This window comes from Ictalurus furcatus, chromosome 18 (genome assembly GCF_023375685.1).
Source record: "Ictalurus furcatus strain D&B chromosome 18, Billie_1.0, whole genome shotgun sequence".
Classification (NCBI taxonomy): domain Eukaryota; kingdom Metazoa; phylum Chordata; class Actinopteri; order Siluriformes; family Ictaluridae; genus Ictalurus; species Ictalurus furcatus.
The window spans coordinates 16172119-16193704 of NC_071272.1; the positions used below are offsets into that span (position 1 = coordinate 16172119).

At 44.3% G+C, this 21586-nt stretch overlaps 1 protein-coding gene across 1 annotated transcript in view; it reads left to right on the forward strand.

Moving 5' to 3' along the window:
• The window catches only part of igsf9bb (immunoglobulin superfamily, member 9Bb), a 138445-nt gene that overhangs the window by 85780 nt on the left and 31079 nt on the right, over positions 1–21586 (forward strand). The window contains exons 7-12 of the mRNA XM_053648209.1: positions 7209–7354; positions 10929–11071; positions 11387–11527; positions 13736–13852; positions 14146–14296; positions 16630–16753. Of these exons, the coding sequence (XP_053504184.1) occupies positions 7209–7354; positions 10929–11071; positions 11387–11527; positions 13736–13852; positions 14146–14296; positions 16630–16753 (822 nt within the window). The remainder of the gene's footprint in view (positions 1–7208; positions 7355–10928; positions 11072–11386; positions 11528–13735; positions 13853–14145; positions 14297–16629; positions 16754–21586) is intronic.

Here is a 21586-nt window from a genome sequence, read left to right on the forward strand (position 1 = left end):
TGATCACCTAATCAGTACCTCATTCAGTAGAATGCAGTGTGTCTGTGTCTCAACAGACACTGGAATGGAATGGCTGCCATACAAGTGGAGGAGCTGATTTAAGGAAAAATTGCAGTGGTGTCTTAATTTTCCAGACCTGTGTGTATATATACAGTGCATCTGGAAAGTATTCACAGCCCTTCACTTTTTCCACATTTTGTTATGTTACAGCCTTATGCCAAATTGGATTAAATTCATTATTTTCCTCAAAATTCTACAAACAATACCCCATAATGACAACACGAAAGAAGTTTGTTTGAAATCTTTGCAAATTTATTAAAAATAAAAACCAAAAAAAGCACATGTACATAAGTATTCACAGCCTTTGCTCAATACTTTGTTGAAACACCCTTGGCACCAATTACAGCCTCAAGTCTTTTTGAGTATGATGCTACAAGCTCAGCACACCTATTTTTGGGCAGTTTCTCCCATTCTTCTTTGCAGGACCTCTCAAGCTCCATCAGGTTGGATGGGGAGCGTCGGTGCACAGCCATTTTCAGATCTCTCCAGAGATGTTCAATCGGGTTCAAGTCTGGGCTCTGGCTGGGCCACTCAAGGACATTCACAGAGTTGTCCTGTAGCCACTCCTTTGTTATCTTGGCTGTGTGCTTAGGGTTGTTGCCCTGTTGGAAGATGAACCTTTGCCCCAGTCTGAGGTCCAGAGCGCTCTGGAGCAGGTTTTCATCAAGGATGTCTCTGTACATTGCTGCATTCATCTTTCCCTTGAGCCTGACTAGTCTCCCACTTCCTGCCGCTGAAAAACATCCTCACAGCATGATGCTGCCACCACCATGCTTCACTGTAGGGATGGTATTGGCCACGTGATGACTGGTGCCTGGTTTCCTTCAGACATGACACTTGCCATTCAGGCCAAAGTGTTCAATCTTTGACTTGGTCTCAGTCTGAGAGTCCTTCAGGTGCCTTTTTGGCAAACTCCAGGTGGGCTGTCATGTGCCTTTTACTGAGGAGTGGCTTCCGTCTGGCCACTCTACCATACAAACCTGATTGGTGGAGTGCTGCAGAGATGGTTGTTCTTCTGGAAGTTTCTCCTCTCTCCACAGAGACACGCTGGAGCTCTGTCAGAGTGACCATTGGGTTTTTGGTCACCTCCCTGACTAAAGCCCTTCTCCGCCGATTGCTCAGTTTGGCCGGGCGGCCAGCTCTAGGAAGAGTCCTGGTGGTTCCAAACTTCTTCCATTTACGGATGATGGGGGCCACTGTGCTCATTGGGACCTTCAATGCTGCAGAAATGTTTCTGTACCCTTCCCCAGATCTGTGCCTCGATACAATCCTGTCTTGGAGGTCTAAAGACAATTCCTTGGACTTCTTGGCTTGGTTTGTGCTCTGAAATGCATTGTTAAATGTGGGACCTTATATAGACAGGTGTTTGCCTTTCCAAATCATGTCCAATCAACTGAATTTACCACAGGTGGACTCCAATCAAGTTGTAGATACATCTCAAGGATGATCAGTGGAAACAGGATGCACCTGAGCTCAATTTTGAGTGTCATGGTAAAGGCTGTGAATACTTATGTACATGTCCTTTTTTTATTTTTTATTTTTAATGAATTTGCAAAGATTTCAAACAAAATTCTTTCACGTTGTCATTATGGGGTATTGTTTGTAGAATTTCAAGGAAAATAATGAAATTGTCACACATCGTGACGAAGCAGAGATAAGGCGGATGCAAGTGCAGGATAACAGTTGTTTATTTACAGAGACAGGCAGGCAGACAAATCCAAAACGTGATCCAAAACGTAATCCTTAAACATGCAAGAGGTCAGGCGATTGGCAAACAGGCATACACGGGGCTAGGCAGGAATCTAGGTCGATAACCAAAACAAGACACGAACTAGAATGAGGGACTGGAAGCGGAGAATCCAGCACTAACTTATGACTATGACTATGACTATGACGCGAACTAAACTAACGCTAAACACTTACTATTTACGACTTCTTAATCTTCCGCGTTGTGTGCTGGGAAGCGTGCGGTATATATGCGGACATGATTAGCGTGTAAACTGCTATCAGCTGGGAGCAATACAGACCCAGGGAGGAACAGGGAGGAGACATGACAAACATAAACAAAACACACGTGTCCTAATGTCACTACGGTTGACAGCGGAAAAGCAGGTGCTCGCGCATTTGCGCTTAGAGCACACTGCTTCAAGGGGGAATCGTGACAGAACCCCCCCCCCCAAGGGCACTCCTCCCGGAGTGCCATGAGTCATCCCACTTCATTGGCGGCCCCGGCCCCCTGGGCTGAATGTCCCAAGCAGAGACATGAAACTGCACGGTGTTCTTGGCGGCGTAGGGAAGCAGAGCGATGACCTCAGCCGGACAGGGAGGCTGGGCGACGACCTCAGCTGGGCATGAGGGCAGAGCGACGACCTCAGCTGGGCATGAGGGCAGAGCGACGTCCTCGGCGGAGCAGGGAATCAGAGCACTGTACTCGGCGGAGCAGGGAAACAGAGCACTGTACTTGGCGGAGCAGGGAAGCAGGGCGACGTCCTCGTCGGAACATGAAGGCAGAGCGACGTCCTCGGCGGAGCAGGAAGGCAGAGCGACGTCCTCGGCGGAGCAGGGAAACAGAGCACTGTACTCGGCGGAGCAGGGAAACAGAGCACTGTACTCGGCGGAGCAGGAAGGCAGAGCGACGTCCTCGTTGGAACATGAAGGCAGAGCGACGTCCTCGGCGGAGCAGGGAAACAGAGCACTGTACTTGGCGGAGCAAGGAAGCAGGGCGACGTCCTCGTCGGAGCATGAAAGCGGAGTGACGTCCCCAGCTGAACTGGGAGGCAGAGCGAAGTCCCCTGTAAGGCCAGGGAGAGGAGCGTGGGTCTCCGTGCGGCCAGGGAGAGGAGCGTGGGTCTCCGTGCAGCCAGGGAGAGGAGCGTGGGTCTCCTCGAAGCAGAAGGGGGGAACACTATTTGCCATGGAGCAGGGGGGCTGAGCGACGACCTCAGCTGAACAGGCGGGCTGAGCGACGACCTCAGCTGAACAGGCGGGCTGAGCGACGACCTCAGCTGAACAGGCGGGCTGAGCGACGACCTCAGCTGAACAGGCGGGCTGAGCGACGACCTCAGCTGAACAGGCGGGCTGAGCGACGTCCACAGCTGAACAGGCGGGCTGAGCGACGTCCACAGCTGAACAGGGAGGCTGAGCGACGTCCACAGCTGAACAGGGAGGCTGAGCGACGTCCACAGCTGAACAGGGAGACTGAGGCTCTGAGGTCACTACGTGAACCTTGGGCATGGGCGGAGCTTGGCTGGCCGTGTCGGCGGACTGGGGCGTGAGCAGAGCTTGGCTGTGCGTGTCAGCGGACTGTGGCGTGAGCAGAACTTGGCTGTGCGTGTCGGCAGACTGTGGCGTGAGCAGAGCTTGGCGGTGCGTGTCGGCAGACTGGGGCGTGAGCAGAGCTTGGCGGTGCGTGTCAGCAGACTGGGGCGTGAGCAGAGCTTGGCGGTGCGTGTCGGCAGACTGGGGCGTGAGCAGAGCTTGGCGGTGCGTGTCGGCAGACTTGGGCGTGAGCAGAGCTTGGCGGTGCGTGTCGGCAGACTGGGGCGTGAGCAGAGCTTGGCGGTGCGTGTCGGCAGACTGGGGCGTGAGCAGAGCTTGGCTGGGCGTGTCGGCAGACGGGGGCGTGAGCAGAGCTTGGCTGGGCGTGTCGGCAGACGGGGGCGTGAGCAGAGCTTGGCTGGGCGTGTCGGCAGACTGTGGCGTGAGCAGAGCTTGGCGGTGCGTGTCGGCAGACTGGGGCGTGAGCAGAGCTTGGTGGTGCGTGTCGGCAGACTGGGAATTGAGCAGAGCTTGGCTGGGCGTGTTGGCAGACTGTGGCGTGAGCAGAGCTTGGCTGGGCATGTTGGCAGACTGTGGCGTGAGCAGAGCTTGGCGGTGCGTGTCGGCAGACTGGGGCATGAGCAGAGTTTGGCGGTGCGTGTCGGCAGACTGGGGCGTGAGCAGAGCTTGGCTGGGCGTGTCGGCAGACTGGGGCGTGAGCAGAGCTTGGCTGGGTGTGTCGGCAGATTGGGGCGTGAGCAGAGCTTGGCTGGGCGTGTCGGCAAACTGGGGAGTGAGCAGAACTTGGCTGGGCGTGTCAGTGGGTTGAACTGGGGCGACCGGGTCGGTAGACTTGGGCGTGAGCAGCACTTGGTCCTTAGGCTGAGATATTAGCAGAGCTTGGGCCTCAGAGCCTGGAGGCTTGGCTTGGGCGTCAGAGCCTGGAGGCTTGGCTTGGGCATCAGAGCCTGGAGGCTTGGCTTGGACCTCAGGGACGTGAGACTTAACCTGGACCTTCCTGACTGGAGGCTGGACCTGGAGCTCAGGGATTGGAAGCTGGACCTGGAGCTCAGGGACTGGAGGCTGGACCTGGGGCTCAGGGACTGGAGGCTGGACCTGGAGCTCAGGGACTGGAGGCTTGGCTCGGATCTCAGGGACTGGAGGCTTGGCTTGGATCTCAGGGACTGGAGGCTTGACTTGGAGCTCAGGAACTGGAGGCTGGACCTGGATCTCAGGGACTGGAGGCTGGACCTGGATCTCAGGGACGTGAGACTTGACTTGGATCTCAGGGACGTGAGACTTGACTTGGATCTCAGGGACGTGAGACTTGACTTGGACTTGGACCTTTTGTTGGAGCTCGGCGGGCGAGCCCACCTCGTGGGGCTCAGGTTCGAGCTCTGAGGTCACCCTGTCGGTCCCGGGCTGGGTCTCTGCACGGGCTCTCCGGTGGAGTTTCTTATGTTCCCGCCAGCTGCTCTTGAAGCATTCCTGAGAGCAGAAGAAAGCTTCCTGGAGGCCCAGCTTCCTGCAAGTGGGACATTGAAGCTGAGTCTCTCTCCCGCAGCCCTCGGTCATACATTTCGGGGATTTCGCCCCCGTGTTGGCTGGAAACTGAAGTGGATCGCCAGTTACTGCCCTGTCCATCTCCTCATAATAGAGGTTGAATGGGGGGTCCACCTGGGGCTGTCCATTGACTCTCCACCCCAGTAAATCAAGACCACGAAGTTGTCCAGGCTGTGAAAACTCCTCCATAAACAGCTCTGTAAACTGAGTGACATCATGGAGGGCTGGCGACCCAGCACTCACCAGCTGCTCCGCCCAGTCACGGGCCGGGCCGCAAAACCTGGACACCAGGAACCCGATCCACTCTCTCTTAGTAGGCTTGGGAACCGCCAAGCTGCAGAAATACTCCTGGCAGCTGAAGAGAAACTCCAGCGGGTAGCTCCCCAATCCCGCTGTCTCTGGCGGCAATTCAATGGCGTACCTTTGGGGAAATTGCACGGATGAAAAATGCGGCCAGTAATCCGAGCGTTCCCCGATGCGGTATTGTCCTACGATTTTCCTGGTTGCTGTGGCGTGCCCTCTCTCTAGTCCTCCTGCTGCATCCATGTTAGGGCGGAAGATTCTGTCACACATCGTGACGAAGCAGAGATAAGGCGGATGCAAGTGCAGGATAACAGTTGTTTATTTAAAGAGACAGGCAGGCAGACAAATCCAAAACGTGATCCAAAACGTAATCCTTAAACATGCAAGAGGTCAGGCGATTGGCAAACAGGCATACACGGGGCTAGGCAGGAATCTAGGTCGATAACCAAAACAAGACACGAACTAGAACGAGGGACTGGAAGCGGAGAATCCAGCACTAACTTATGACTATGACTATGACTATGACGCGAACTAAACTAACGCTAAACACTTACTATTTACGACTTCTTAATCTTCCGCGTTGTGTGCTGGGAAGCGCGCGGTATATATGCGGACATGATTAGCGTGTAAACTGCTATCAGCTGGGAGCAATACAGACCCACGTGAATTCCCAGCCAATGACGGAACAGGGAGGAGACATGACAAACATAAACAAAACACACGTGTCCCAGTGTCACTACGGTCGACAGCGGAAAAGCAGGTGCTCGCGCATTTGCGCTTAGAGCACACTGCTTCAAGGGGGAATCGTGACAGAAATGAATCCATTTTGGAATAAGGGTGTAACATAACAAAATGTGGAAAAAGTGAAGCACTGTGAATACTTTCCAGATGCACTATAGCTAAGTACAATTTAGTACTGTTCCACACACTAGGTCCTGTCTCCAAAAAAAAATTTTTGGGAAATGTACCAAAAAGCTATGTAAGGAATAAAACACAGGGCATGCTGTTACAGGAAATTAATCAACAGTTGTTTGGTGTGATTAAGCCGATTATTTTTCTATAACAGCATGTCATATTTAAGAATTGAAACATTGTACATTTTATCCATTTATAGCTACATTTATTGTGGCAGCTGTGGCTCAGGTGGTAGAGCGGGTTAATCGTAGGGTTGGCGGTTCGATTCCCAGCCCCCATGACTCCACATTCTTGGGCAAGACACTGAACCCCAAGTTGCTCCCGATGGCAGGCTAGCGCCTTGCATGGCAGCTCTGCTACCATTGGTGTGCGAGTGTGTGTGTGTGAATGGGTGAATGAGAACCAGTGTAAAGCGCTTTGTAGAACTGCTAAGGTTAAAAAAAGTGCTATATAAGTGCAGACCATTTACCATTGTTGTGCAGCATCTGTGAAACAAGTCAGGCCCTGTTATCACTTATATTATAGCGTCATTCCCTCACCAGACTCTGCTGAAGTAAAAAAAACCTGCAGCTTGTTGGTGCTGAAAAACTACTTATAGTGGTCAGCTTTACGTCTGACTGTTACAAAGCCACTGACCTGTTCCAAAAATGTTAAATAAACATCTCACAGAAAACTTCACCATTTCTACAATGACATGTTTTTTTGAAATCGTGTTTGCCGTAGAAGTCCCTGTGTTAGCTGTTATTATAGAAATGATAACATATTGGAACGAGCACATTAATATAAACCTGTGACTTGAATTACAGCGACGGAGCTACTGTCAGAGCTGCTGTTAAAGAAAGTTAACCAGCACCTCCTGATCAGTCAGATTAGAGAATTCAACAGCACACTGGTATAAATATAAAACATTGCAAAACCATTACTTTAAACCATTTGATCAAGAGATTGTGGTTACTGTGGTTTGAAACAAGAGAGTTTTCACTATATAAACTTTTTAAAATAAGTAATGATTCCTTTTAAGTCTAAGCATTTTTTTTTATTTACATGAGTTTACTTTTTATTTGCCGGATAGTAATGGAAACTGAGTCTTTTTTCCTCTCGTTCTCCAGTGATCTGAAGCGCAGAGTGAGCATTCTGATCGATGGCTCCCTCATCATTGCCCAGGTGAAGCCCGAGGATGCTGGGAAATACACTTGCAGCCCCAGTAATAGCCTTGGTCGGCCCCCCACTGCATCAGCATACCTGACAGTGCAATGTGAGTTGCATCACCCATCCTGCTTACACTCATCTTTGTTATATACATTTATATTCAGCCACAAGCAAACCTCTACGAAGTCGTATAGTTGTAGTTAGCTAAGCTACAAGTGTTAACAGTATGGTATGGTCACCTCTACTGCCTGCCAAACAATTAATCATATTTTTATTCACAAATGCACAAAGAACCAAAGCTGTCCTTAAACACTGACCCCATGAGAATGTGTAAGTGAGATATATATATATATATATATATATATATGCACACTGGGAAAATGATTGATTAAAAAAATAAGAAAATAAAATACTGTGGCATTATAAAAGGTGCTGTGATATAATGTCTATAAGATGGAATAAAACCCAACAGGATCTGCTATTAAAGGAAAATTATCATTGACTGGGTATTATTTGGCATGAAAAGCAGAGGTACTGCTACCACCTTGAAGTTTATTACTATCCTATAACAGTACCAGTGATTAATTTCTCTTATACCCCAGCAATTTGCAAACAGTGATTTTTTAAAATTAATTAAAGAATGACATGTTGTGCTTTTTGTCCATTTATACTTACGTTCAGTGTTGTGGAAATATTCCTGTTATCATTCATGTTATAGCAGATATGAACAGAATTTTCTCTTGTATAAGACAAAAAAAAGCAGCGTATCATATTACAGAGAAAAAGGAATGTGTGAAGTGGTTTGTCCTGAAGAAGTCATCTATCCTGTGGCATAACATTAACTGGTTGTTAGAAAGTGCTGACAAATATAAACCAGCCTACAAAACCATTTTGCATATTTATGGCATGTCAGTGAGGCCTATAACAAATACACTATGAATTTCATATGCTGAATGTTCAGAGTTTTTTTTTTTTTGTTACTTATTATATTAATTGGCTTGTTGGGTCATTTGAGACATTTTTTTCAGGCCGCCTCTTGATTAGCTCTTATGTAGACTGTGTAGCAGCTGCTCAGAGGTTAGCCCTGTCATTGTCCCCATACTGGCCTCTTTGCTTCAGCCCACCACTTTCTATTTGCAGCCTGCAGATTGGAATGACTCTTTCGTCCCTGGAGTCCGGGCTTGAATTGAAACAGTGACCTTGAGTCCGTAAGCCAGAAGACCAGTCAGCCATGGCTCATGTGCTCAACACTGATGGACATGTGTAGAGGAATTGCGTGATGTGGTCAATTGCTGCAGGAAGCTTTTGTTCCTAAAGCTTTTGGGGAGATGGTTTGGTGACTAGTCGGACAAGCGAGCACTGGAACTGTCCAGAGGCAACATGCTATTGGTGGTGACTGTGGTATCCATGGCAACAGACATTTTGAACTCCTTCAGGCTCCAGTGTGAGATTGGCTTGTGTTGGTTTGGAAAGAGAGAGAGAGGGAAAAGGGATTACATCATAGTTTAGCTGAGCTAAGGCTGAGAATGAGAGAGAGGGAGAGCACACTCTACCCAGCGCTCAACCTCCCTGAATCCTGCATAAAAAGCTAATCGGAAATCCAATAGCATAGATTTGTTTATCGTTACACAATATATCCCCCTGGTTGAAAGGCTAAACAGCTGGTGAAGGCATCTGGAGGTCTTTTTAGTGGAGATGTGACTTTGAGAAAATGGAGATGTGTGCTGCAGCCGGCAGCACTTTAATGATGAGCCCAGGTTTTTCTCTATCTCCCTATCCATCTCTCCTCTGGGGTGTCCGGTCTTCTCTACATCAGCCCAGACCGACCGCCCCAAACCGGTACCAGCCACCAGCACTTAGTGTGGACACCCTGCACATGTGGAGAGGGAAGGAGAGAAAGAGACAGGAGGGGGAGATGTGGATAAGGTGACATCATCCTATGTGGAAACCCTCTTCTCTGCAGTGACGTCACCTGCAGACACTTGGCAGCAGTAGCAGCGTGGCTGCTGGCGACCCCAATAGACGACTGGCAGCACTGCACTCCACACTCCGTTCTACATTTAGCCCACACTTGTATTCAGTGCTTCTCAACTTCTCATTCCTCTCCTCTCTTTTTTTTCTCCCTACGCGCTGCTCGTGCTGGCTTCTCCTTCTCTTCACTTTCCACCCCCCGTCCTTCCACATCTGCTAAGAATAGAGCTAGGCACTTTGCCAAGAATAAAGATGGATCAGTGGATTTCTTCAAAGTATTCACACCGGAGAGCTGCACTAGGCTGTGATTGGGAGGTGTGAACTGAAAGGCAGTGATACACAAACTGAATTTCATGGGGTATAACCATAGTTACACTGCGGATAAATGTAGCCCAATTTAGATTTTATTTTCTCCATAATAAATGTAGCACAGATTTTTACACTGGAAAAAAAATTATATTAAATGAGAATTTTTTAATTTCAATTTGGTCTACATTGGCCATGCCAAGCCATTGAGCTTTAGTCCGTTTTTATTTTATTTTTGGCATATCTGCTTTGAACAACAAAAAAAATCTGCAGTTTGTATGGCAATACAACATGAAATTTGTCTTTTTCCAATCATATTTAAAATGACTGATGAAAATGTCCAGACCTCTGGACTTACCAGTCAGGTTGACCAGATAAATTGGATTTCATGTGTTTTTATTTATCATTGTGTTTGAAGCACTTCTTGACATTGGGATATTGCATGCAGAAAAATAGAAATGAAAACTTACATTTTTATTTCACAGGGACTTTAAAACTTAAAAAAATAAAAATAATTTAAAAAAAACTTTTTCAAAAACTAAAAAAATAAATATCTGATTTTTAGCAATGGGAATTTGGGCTGAATGACCAGCTCAGAATTTACAAATCATACAGATTTAACTCAGCAATTGCGCTAATGAGCACTTAAACCTTTACCTGGCCATATTCATGTACAACGTATGGAATAATTTCTTTATACTAGTACCATTCTCTCTTTATCCTACCTTTCAGTGTATTTTGACTAACTATGCAATTCATCTTATTTCCTTCTAAATGAAGGGTGATTTTGTGTGTGGTGATTTCTTGCTGTCGGATTTTTGCGAAGGTTTCTTATGATTGAAAAAGGCATTATATAAATGAAACCTATTTTAGAAAACTGCCCACAGTTAAAGGATTTTGATTGTACTTCTCTGCATTTACACGTTTCTGTTTACCATTTTACTGCAAGCAGTTCTGGTCCCCTAATTTGAGTGGCTATATATGTTTCCTATAACCACACTGGGACATTTCACTGTGTGTATACCTGCCACTTACTCAATATTAATTTCTGGTTTATAGAACTGTTGTATAAAAGCAGTATCACACTGGCAAGCATGTAGTTATACTGAATATCGGCACATCTATGATTACCTATGTCCAAATCACAGTTGTGCCAATATTCAGTATAACTGCCCTCTTGGTCCTGCAATATTGATTAATTGTCCCGCATAATTAATGTCTCTTGCAACAGCAGATAACTCACCATTAGAGATTGTGTCTTGCCTAATCATTCATCTTAGTTACTGTGTCCTAAAGGTACCAGATGTGCCTAATGACTGCTGGCATCCAACTTTCTCCCGTTACTAAACCAAATGTCTTTCTCTTTATCACTTTCTTGCTGTCCCTGCATGTGTGTTTGGCAGACCCTGCCCGTGTGGTGAACATGCCACCCGTCATTTATGTGGCCATCGGACTGCCGGGGTACATCCGCTGCCCGGTGGATGCCAATCCACCTGTCACTTCAGTGAAGTGGAAAAAAGATGGTCTGCCTCTCCGGATAGAGAAGGTTAGTCAGAACCTGTCTCCTGCTCATACACTTTTTTTTATGCTTTCTGTTTCACATAAGCCCTACATTGTAGAACTAGGCATTAGGAATAATTGGAAGATTTTCAAGAACACTGTGTGAGGTGGAACTGACTCAGAGTTTAGAACTGATCTCGTGCATCATGTTCTCAAAGGTTGATGATTCACTGCTGATTCAGAGAATGTGAATATTATTATTGTATCCTTGAAATGGGAACACTTATTCATTTATGAACTGTTAATAATTTTGTTCCTCCTTCATGTAATTGAAGTAATGGCATTGTACTTCCTGTTTCAGTACCCTGGCTGGAGCCAAATGGAGGATGGGAGCATTCGAGTGGCCGAGGTGACAGAGGACTCTCTTGGCACCTACGCCTGCGTGCCTTACAACGCCCTGGGTACCATGGGACAGTCCCCTCCCGCCCCCCTGGTGCTAAAGGTACTCACATATGTACCTATGGCTATTCACACACAATACAGGCGCATATAGTACCAGAGCTTCGCACTTTCTTTGTCGTTATCTAATCTACACTGTGGATGTCATCTGTGCCCCTGTGTCATTACCCAATCTGCATTCTTGCGTCATTATTTGATCTGTGTCTCTGTGTCATTCCTCCATCTGCATCCCTGCTTTATTTCTCAACGTGCATCCTTGTGTCATTATCTAATCTGCATCCCTGAGTCATTGCTTAATCTGCATACCTTTGTCATTACTCAATCTGCGTCCCTGATCACATGATATACATCCTGTACTAGTACCCACTCCGCACCATTCACTCCAACCACCCCCCCCCCCGCCTCCCACACACACACACCCCCTGTATCATTACCTCATCTGTGTCCCCATGTTGTTACCTGATTGACACAACAGTAATACCTGCTTTTCACCCCATGTTATTACCTGATTTGTATCCCCCATGTCCTTAACCAATTGCCATCACTGTGTCATTACTTGGTTGGTGTCTCTTGCGCCATTACCCGATATTTCAGTGCAGCCCTATACATACAGTCGTGTGAAAAAATAAGTACACCCCATGGAAATTATTTTTTTTTTTGTTGTTGTTTTTTTTTTACATATTTGGACAAGCAAACATTTGAAACAGTGCCTATTAATAAAGTTAATATACTTGAACAAAACCAAAAGGAAATATATCAAAAACCAATAGGAAATATTTAAATCATTTATTCAACAGAAATATCAGTGGCCTCAAAAGCTAGTCTTGCTCCCTTTAGCAGAAATAACTTCATTTAGGTGTTTTGTATAATTGTCCACCAGTCTCTGACATCGGCTTGCTGGATTTTTTTTACCACTCTTCCATGCAAAATTCTTTCTGTTGCAAGATATTTGAGGGTTTTCTTGCATGTATTGCCCGTTTCAAATCCCCCACAACATTTCAATGGGATTCAAATCTGGGCTTTGACTAGGCCATTCCATAACCCTGCATTTCTTCTTTTTGAGCCATTCCTTGGTGGATTTGCTAGTGTAATTAGGATCATTATCCTGTTGAAAAGTCCACTTTCAGTTCAACTTCAACTTTCGACAGATAGCCTCACATTATCTTCAATCACTCTTTGATATGATGCAGAATTCATAGTTGAATCAATGAATGCAAGCTGTCCAATCCCTGAGGCAGTGAAGCAACCCCAAACCATAACATTTCCACCACCGTCCTTCACAGTTGGTATGAGGTGCTTCTCCTGAAAAGCTGTCTTTAGTCTGCCCCAGCATGTCTGCTGTTACTGTGGCCAAACAACTCTATCTTTGATTTGTCTGTCCAGAGCACATTATTCCAAAAGGTCTGGTCTTTGCCTATATGCTCACTGACAAACTGTAGTCTTGTTTTAATGTTCTTTTTAGACAACAAAGGCTTTTTCCTGGCACACCTCCCATGCAGGTCAAATTTGTGCAGTCTTTTTCTGATTGTAGAAGCATGCACTTTGACACCAACAGTTGGAAGCAAGACTTACTACCAGAACCTGTGATGAAATTTTGGGGTTCATGGAGACTTCTTTTTACATCAGATGGTCTGCTCTTGGGCTGAATTCGCTGGGACGGCCAGTCCTGAACAAATTGGCAGTCGTTTGAAATCTGTGTCATTTGTAGATGATTTTCCTTACAGTGGAATGATGTATTATTATTATGTCCAATAATTTGGACATCTTTTTAAATCCCTTGCCAGACTCATAGGCATCCACAACCTTTTTTCTGAGGGACTTATAGAATTCGTCAGACACCACACACCTCAGTAACAAAGGAAACACCAGACACTAGATATGAGACTTTTAAATAAGAAAGGTTCTGATCACTGTCACCCAATCTTGAACACCTGATTCTAATTTTATGTATTTGAAGGTGTGATAAATAGAAAAGTAAGTAGTAGTAGTAGATAGTAGTAGATAAATAGAAAAGTAAGTACGTTTTCCATCTGTTGGGTTTTTTTTTTGTTAATTTGAATTGGGAAATTACAGTGTATCACCTTCATTAATAGACACTGTTTCAAAGAGGATCAAATATTTGCTTGTCCAAATGTGTAAAAAAAAAAAAAAAAAAAAAAAAAATTCCATGGGGTCTACTTATTTTTTCACATGACTGTATATGCATTCCAAACATCAGATTTTGCTCTGATTCACTCCCTGTCATGTGTAGGATCCACCTAAGTTTCTGGTGGTTCCAGGAGGAGAGTACAGACAGGAGGCAGGAAGAGAGCTAGTCATCCCCTGTGAGGCAGAAGGAGACCCATTCCCCAGCATAACATGGAGGAAGGTAACATTATTCGAAAAGTCACTTCAGTCAGAATGTCATCTCAGAATGTTGTCTCAGCATATTGTTGTACTTTTTATATGTACTGTCAGGTAGAGCAATTTAGACCTTTTATGTTCCTGTCTCTCAAAATGGCATTGTAACTCATTCTGTGTGTTGGAACTGTGTCTGTTCTTCTTCTTTTTCGTATTCTTCTTCTTATTCTTCTTCTTCTTCTTCTTCTTCTTCTTAACTTTTCTTTCTTGCATTCTTCTTTTCTCTCTGTCTCTCTTTCTTGATCTCTCTCTCTGGCAAAGGTAGGGAAGCCCAGCAGGGGCAAGCACAACGTCCTACCAAGAGGCAGCTTACAGTTCAAATCTCTCAGCAAGGAGGACCATGGGGAGTGGGAGTGTGTCGCTTCCAATGTTGCCACGAGCATCACTGCCAGCACGCGCCTCCTCGTAATCGGTATGAGCAAGCACAGCTAGTGACTCAAGCAAATGATGCACCACTGTGGGCTAACATTGCATTTCCTGTGTGATGATTAAGTTCATGTAGGGTGCAGACTGATTTTGATTCACTTATTTTAAAGGCAGGATTGCTGTATCCACATGGTTTAATGAGCCAAAAGTTCAGTCTGTAAACTGTAGCGCCTGGCAAGTGTAATTTGCCAGGTCAGCGGTGCACAGCGTTTTCATTTGAATATTACAGATGAGTAAGTGTTTACTTCAGCTGAAAGTATATACAAGAAGGCACACAGTCTAATTTGATTTGTGAGACCTTTATTTTGGCTGCAAGGGAGCACTACACAGAGCTGGGGTTGTTGTTTCATGGGCAGCAGCCTTGCTTTCACTCTGCTGCCCAGTGGTCTTGTTGGTGGTACAATGAGCTTTCACGCTGCTTGTGAATGCAAATAGATAGGGCACTGTGATGGGAACTCTGAATAGCATGCCTGGCAGCATTTACCCTGGTAATTTGCAGGAGTTTAACACCAGCTCCCTGGACCAGCTTGTCTTTTTTTCCAGAAAATCCACCAGGTGCATGTTCCTGTACAAAGCATTATATTTAATTGCCTTTTAAGGCACATTATTTGTAAGTGATTCTAAAAGTTGCTGTTTGTATGAAAAGCCTTCTAATCTCAGCTAAGAGATAACAGCATAATTGAATCACTTTGTGTATGTCTTCAGTTCTCTTTTTGTACATGTTTAAGTAGAGCTGCAACATCTAATCGATAAAATTGCTAATAATCGATTCTGAAAATCGTTGTCAACAAATCATATTCTTGATTAATTTGTGTGAGAACGGCACAGGGCGGTAATTCTGTTCCGAAAAATGTTGTGTCCCAAATGACTTACTATACACTATGCACTTGAATACATTTTGTATACATTGAATACTTTTGTATACATTTTAGAAGGGAAGTATCATCTCAAATGGAACACTAGCAGGGGTTTTTTGCTAACCATTGTCACGATCTCGCTGGCAGGTGGCGCTGCAGCGTCGATGTGCACAGATGGCTGCAGAGCGCGAGCGTGCACGAGATCACAGAATGAGAACTATTTCCTATGGACACGTGCCTTTGTTTTGGTTCTGTTCTCTTCCTGTTCAGGCATTGGTTGATGTTCGAGGGTGTGTCATTATTGGTCCCAGCTGTCTATGTTCAGGCATAATTATGCTTGTTATTTAAAGCCCTCGTGTTGCTGTGCACTTTGCGCAGTATTAACTGAATAAGTGAATGTAAAGGTGAAGACATTTAAGTATGCTAAGCGGTCGTGTTTTTGTGTCCTGTTTCTGTTCCAAGCCTCGCATCCAGTTTCATGTTTAAACCTCGATTATCTATTCCAGTCTAGACCGCGTTTCTTGTTTATTAACTTCAGTTGGCGAATAAAGACTTTGATCTGCGATTGCTTCTGCTTCTAGTCTCATTCCGTAACAACCGGAAGTATAAGCCATTTCCCGGCATTGCACGTAATGCAATGCCACTAGCGTTAGCAAAATACCCAGAGTCAACAAAATATTTTTTCAGTTTACTGTTTATCTCAGTGTTACCTTTTACAGCCAACATGACCTCAGTCACTATCAGACCGAGGCGTAATCGTTAAGTGACAGTGGAAAAAAATGTGCGACCCAAATCCTCTAAGGCAGGGGGGCATTTTATATTAAATCTTCGCAGCATTTTAATATAAAATGCACCCCTGCCTTAGAGGACTTGGGACATATAAATTTATATGTCTATGACCTGCAAACTTTGCAAAGTGGAGCTTGTGTAGCACGGAAGCACGACAGTGATGCACAAGCACAAACTGCAGTGTATGCAAGGGGTTGGGGAAATTGGTGCGAATTGCTTAAAAGGTTTAGTTTAAGTCAAGTTTATTGTTATTATATGCTGTATTTGTGTGCTTGCGGAGTAAATTCTGTGGTTTATTATAATGGGAGTCATCTGTAAGTGATCTACTAGTAACGAGGCCGCGTTGCTCCTCACTCGCAACGTAGACGTGGTGATAAACAGTGGTAGCGCTGATAATCTAGGACTGTAGTGTAATTATCAGTGCTTTTATGTGCATCTACATAATATATAAATATAAATTGGACAGACAGTTGTGTTTATGTAAAGTTATAGTCTGAAGTTTTTATTTGCAAAACTAAAAAAATCCGGTTAATCAATTAATCTTCTGACGGAAATTCTCAGTGTCGTCAAGCAAGTCAAGAACGAAGTCTCGTAACCCATCATCAGTGTTAGTGTTAGTGTCAGAGTGTCTGTTTTCAGGAGTCTGTTTTAACACAGTGTTCACTCCCTGCAGGCACAAGCCCTCACGCCCCCAAAAACATCCACGTTTCGGTCTCGACGACCTCAGCCAACGTCTCATGGGAGCCAGGCTACGATGGCGGCTTCGAGCAGACATTCTCAGTTTGGTACGGCCATGTGTGAGTGATCCCAGCATGCTTTGCTTTTTGCTTCCTTTTCTAAATTTTTTTTTTCCCCTCGGGTAAGAGTGCTCATCTAGGATCCTTTTCCAGGGGTGGCGAGAAGTGATCCTTGATCAGCTCTCTGGCTCTGAGAGGTTTGCTACATACTGTATGAGCCTTGAGTTTTGCTGCTGCTGCTGAACAGATACTGGTGTTGAATAAGGGTCAGCATAGGTACTGTAATCTGTAGATTGTGCATTGGCGGAAATGGACTAGTACTTATAAGTGATTATACCTACTCAATCAAATATGAATTGAAAGAATATAATAGAAATACCTATGGCTCCTTTTAAGCAAGTATGACACCTTACTTGACTGCACTCAGTATGATAATTACATATAATAAATGTAATCACTCTCAGTTTGCATCAAAGTTTTACAGAACTGGGACAAAAAATAAACTGCTGGGTCATTTCAGGCAGTTCTGTGCCAGCCGTGATTTCTGGCAAAAGGATTACCATTCACAGATGGTACATAACCGTAAAGCCATGTCGAAGAGAACAGCCTGATACGACCCCTGAAGGTGTCGTTCTGCATACAAATCACCATATTAGGAACAGAAGACTGTTGTAGGATAGTGCACAATTAGTCTTGCCTTTAAACACTTCATCCTAGTGAAAAGTAATAACATTTTCAGGTTATTTACTTAAGAGTAGTCCCCATATGCCTAGCCAGTAGGAACAGCATTTAAATGAACTCACCCATAGCTGAGTGTTTTAAGGTTCTTTAAGAGGTCATGAGGAAATTTCAAATCTAGCACGAAGAGGCTTATAAGCCATGCTCAAAAATTATTCAATAAATATATTTATTTGAAAATTTTTAATCTATAAATCTATCCATATAAATAAATAAATAAATATTAACTGCAAGGTGCTTAAGTAATTACTGTGTGTGAAACGGGACATTTTGGACAAAGGTAGCACTCACATAATGTGCATCTATTCACACACAGTATATGGCCAAAGGTTTGTGGACACCTCACCATCATACCCATATGTAGGCCTTCCCCAAATTGTTGCCACAAAGTTGGAAGCACACAATTGTATAGAAAGTCTGTGTATGCTGTAGCTTTACAATTTTCCTTTACGGGAACTAAGAGGCCCAAACATGTTCCAGCATGACAATGCCCCTGTGCACAAAGTGAGCTCCATGAAGGCATAGTTTGCCAAGGTTGGTGTGGAAGAACTCGAGTGTTCTGCACAGAACCCTGACCTCAACCCCACTGAGCACCTTTGGGATGAAGTGGAATGCCGAATGCACCCCAGTCCTCCTTGCCCAACCTCAGTGCCTGACCTCACTAATGCTTCCATGGCTGAATGAATACAAATCCCCACAGCCACACTCCAAAATCTATTGGAAAGCCTTTCCAGAAGAGTGGAGGTTATTATAACAGCAAAGGAATGGAAATGGAATGGGATGCTCCAAAAAAAAGCATATGGGTGTGATGGTCAGGTGTCCAAAAACCTTTGGCCATATAGTGTAGCTCATGTCTGAATGACCCAGACAAGGATACTCCTAGTCATAGTATCATCACAATTCATTTAGCGGTATGCATGAATTTGACATATTAATGTGCAGACTTCTCTCACAATCCAGTGAAGCCCACAAGTTGTGCTGCAGTAAGTGAAGCTGCACCTTCCAGTATGTAAGTATTGCAAAAACGAATGACCTTTGAAACAGTAAACGTGGGAAAACAGGAAAGCAATGTTGGACCTGTATTATATGCATTATGGTCACAAAGTAGATCAACTGTTAGATGAGATTATTAGGTGCTTGAATGTTTGTTTGTTTTTTGCCTTGAGAATGACCAGATCCAGCTAGCCAAGCTGTTGCCTGGGCTTAAATAACTAGCAGCACGCTTCATGGCTTGACCTGCCGCCATTTTTTCTTGCTCTCTATCCTGTGCCTGCTGCCTGCGCTTGCCCCCGGCTCTGCTCCTGCCCTGCTATAGTCGCCAGCGATATTCAGTACGAATATCAGCATTCTATAGCTCTGTGTCCTTTCCTATAGAATGGAAACTTGCTTTACAGTGCACTTGCGGATTTGTTTTTGTGGGTTCAAGCAGGTACATTAAATAGAAGGATGTCATGAATGAAGCTTTAATGAATGCAGTACAGATCAGACAGTGCAAACTGAACTAATGATACGGCAACTCTCTACAAGTTATTATTAGTTGTTAAACTTGATGATTTAAACATTAAGCATTACTGACAAATTAAACATTTGCTTGTGTAGATATGCTCAAGCTATCTATCTAGCAAGGTAAAAAATATAATGGCACAGTAACATTAAACGACTTCTATTGTAACGATGAAATTGGAATGAGAAATATAAAATGTCCGTATTTCTATTTTGTAATAGTTTCTTCTCTTCTTCTTTTTGTGAACTTTCTTCCCTGTGTGCCTCTTATTCTCTTGATGACATTTTGATGGTTAGCCATCGTGTATGGCGAATTGCATCTCTTTAATAGTTAGGCTATGGTCTAGCTTTTATAGCTGTTAGAACCACAGTTATTGTCCTCACCCAATAAGCAATCCATAATACTGATCATGCAGCAAACCAGACACAACTCTTTACTCATGCAAATATGAAATAAAAACATAATGTGTGCCTGTTGGTATGAGTGTCAGTTAGACCTAAAGGCTGAGAGAGCTGGGAAATAAGGAGATGGAGTAGAGGTAGAATGAAGAACAGGAAAGCTTTGGAAGGCCATCCATGCTGGTTTATGTGATTGTGTGTGTTCAAGTGGCAGTCACAGGCTCATGAGGACACCATTAGTATTCACTCTGCAGGCTCTCACCTCCAATCAGATAAAGACCACACACCTAATCTCAAAGTCCTTCCAATAATGCGTACACACCTCTTACACACATATATAAAGGCACCTTTGCTTCCTCGAGCAGCTGTTTGTGTGGCATCATGCCAAAAGATCCCCATGCCACAAGCTAAAAGAACAGCTTCAGGATGAGAAGAGGCCAGAGTGTTCGTCCTTCTGACCGCAAGCTGCGTTCTGTTCACCTTTCCGCCTCATTCTGGCTCCAGCATATCCTGGCCTGATTTGTAAGCAGCAGGTGCCCTACTGAGCACAGGCCATTGCCAAGAACTGACTAAAGGTGTTGGTGGAAGAGAAAAGCTCAGTGACTCATATTTTAAAGGTTCTGTATGAATAGACTTCCTCTCTAACCTTTATAGACGCTCTCTGTGGCTCTCCACAGCAGTCCACGCCAGGCCTATTGATGTAGGCACTTGGCATGTTGCTGTCACTTCCTGTACATCGGAAAAGCGTTGATAGCTGACCACGGTGGTGGTGTACACTCTGTCTCATACACGGATATGACTCACTCCAAAATGGGAAAAAGGAATATTGGATAATATTCACTTACTCTGAAGGATATTTGCAAGGAAAAAGAATGGACAAAGAACAAAACCTATTATGAGTAATGCAGTTTTTCAGCTTTCATATTCAGGTTATATTCAAGAGTGGACATTTGATAAATTTTTTAGCTAGCCCACTGAGCAAATGTGTGTGTGTAGCGATCTAACTGAATAAGCTAAAAAAAAAAAAAAGGTAGCACAGCAATGTAATAACATGTGACCAGTATATATGTGAACTAGTTATATGTGTTAATACAGATGAAAATAAACATTTATTTTATGAAAATAAAGGGAAATAAACACCTATATGAATTCCCAGTGAAAGGACATAAACATTTTTATATATAGCACATCATAGTTGCACATCATATCTCAACAAAAAATGACTGGCAGACGTTTCGGTTATGTGCTGCAATGGTTCTTGCATTGCCAATAAATATACTATTCAAGCCTAAAGAGCAAGCTAGCTTCTTTCTTTCTCACAATATGTTTGCCATCAATGTGACCTGTTGCGTGTTGTGCTAGCAGGAGAGTTATATGACGGTTTTATTGTGGATTCCACATAACTATTCTGAAACAAACTGTCCACGCATGATAGTTAAGTAATCCACCTAGTGGAAAATTTTCTACTGTCAGCCAGATCGTGCCTTAGCTGTTGTTTGTAGTGCAGCAGGCGGTGGGATTTGATAGTGTGTGCTAGAGTTGCATTGCACCACCATTAGGTTTAAACATATACACCAAATGTTAGTAGGAAATAGGGTTTATTTTCTTTCTCTCACTGGTGAACCTACTTGCAACCACAAACAGCCAGTGACAGTTTGCTTGTCTCGGGTACCCAGGCTACTGATTTTTCCACCCCTGTGATATGTACAGTGTATTAGCTGTAGTATGATTGTATACGTGTTGTTGACATCATTTAAATTTTTCAACAATTCAGGACAATTAAAATGTACATATTGTGCATTTAAAAGAAATAAAGAACTTTACTTCAGAGGTTAGGTGTGTCTAATAAATCACTGTGCGGGATACCACTTGTATCACCACCACACACACTAAATAATATATGGTCAGTGGTGGTCCTATGGTGATCCCATTCCGTTAATGGACTAGGTAGATCACGACTGTCACGTTGTGCAAAAAAAAAAAAAAAAAGAAAGAAAAAAAGGTAGGTGTATCTAAGTGTTTATTCAGTAGACCTTCATGTTCATGAGGCAGTGACAAAAACATGAGATAACATCAGCCGAATGTGAATGCTGCACACTCTCTCTCCCCCCTCCTGCTCCTCACTCTCCTGGATGAATGACTGTGGATCGGCTAGTGAAATAAGACTCCCATCCATGCATGCGGCAGACAGTATATCAGAGACAAGCACGCTGACAGTAAACGCACAGTAAGCACACTTTGATTCATGTCCGT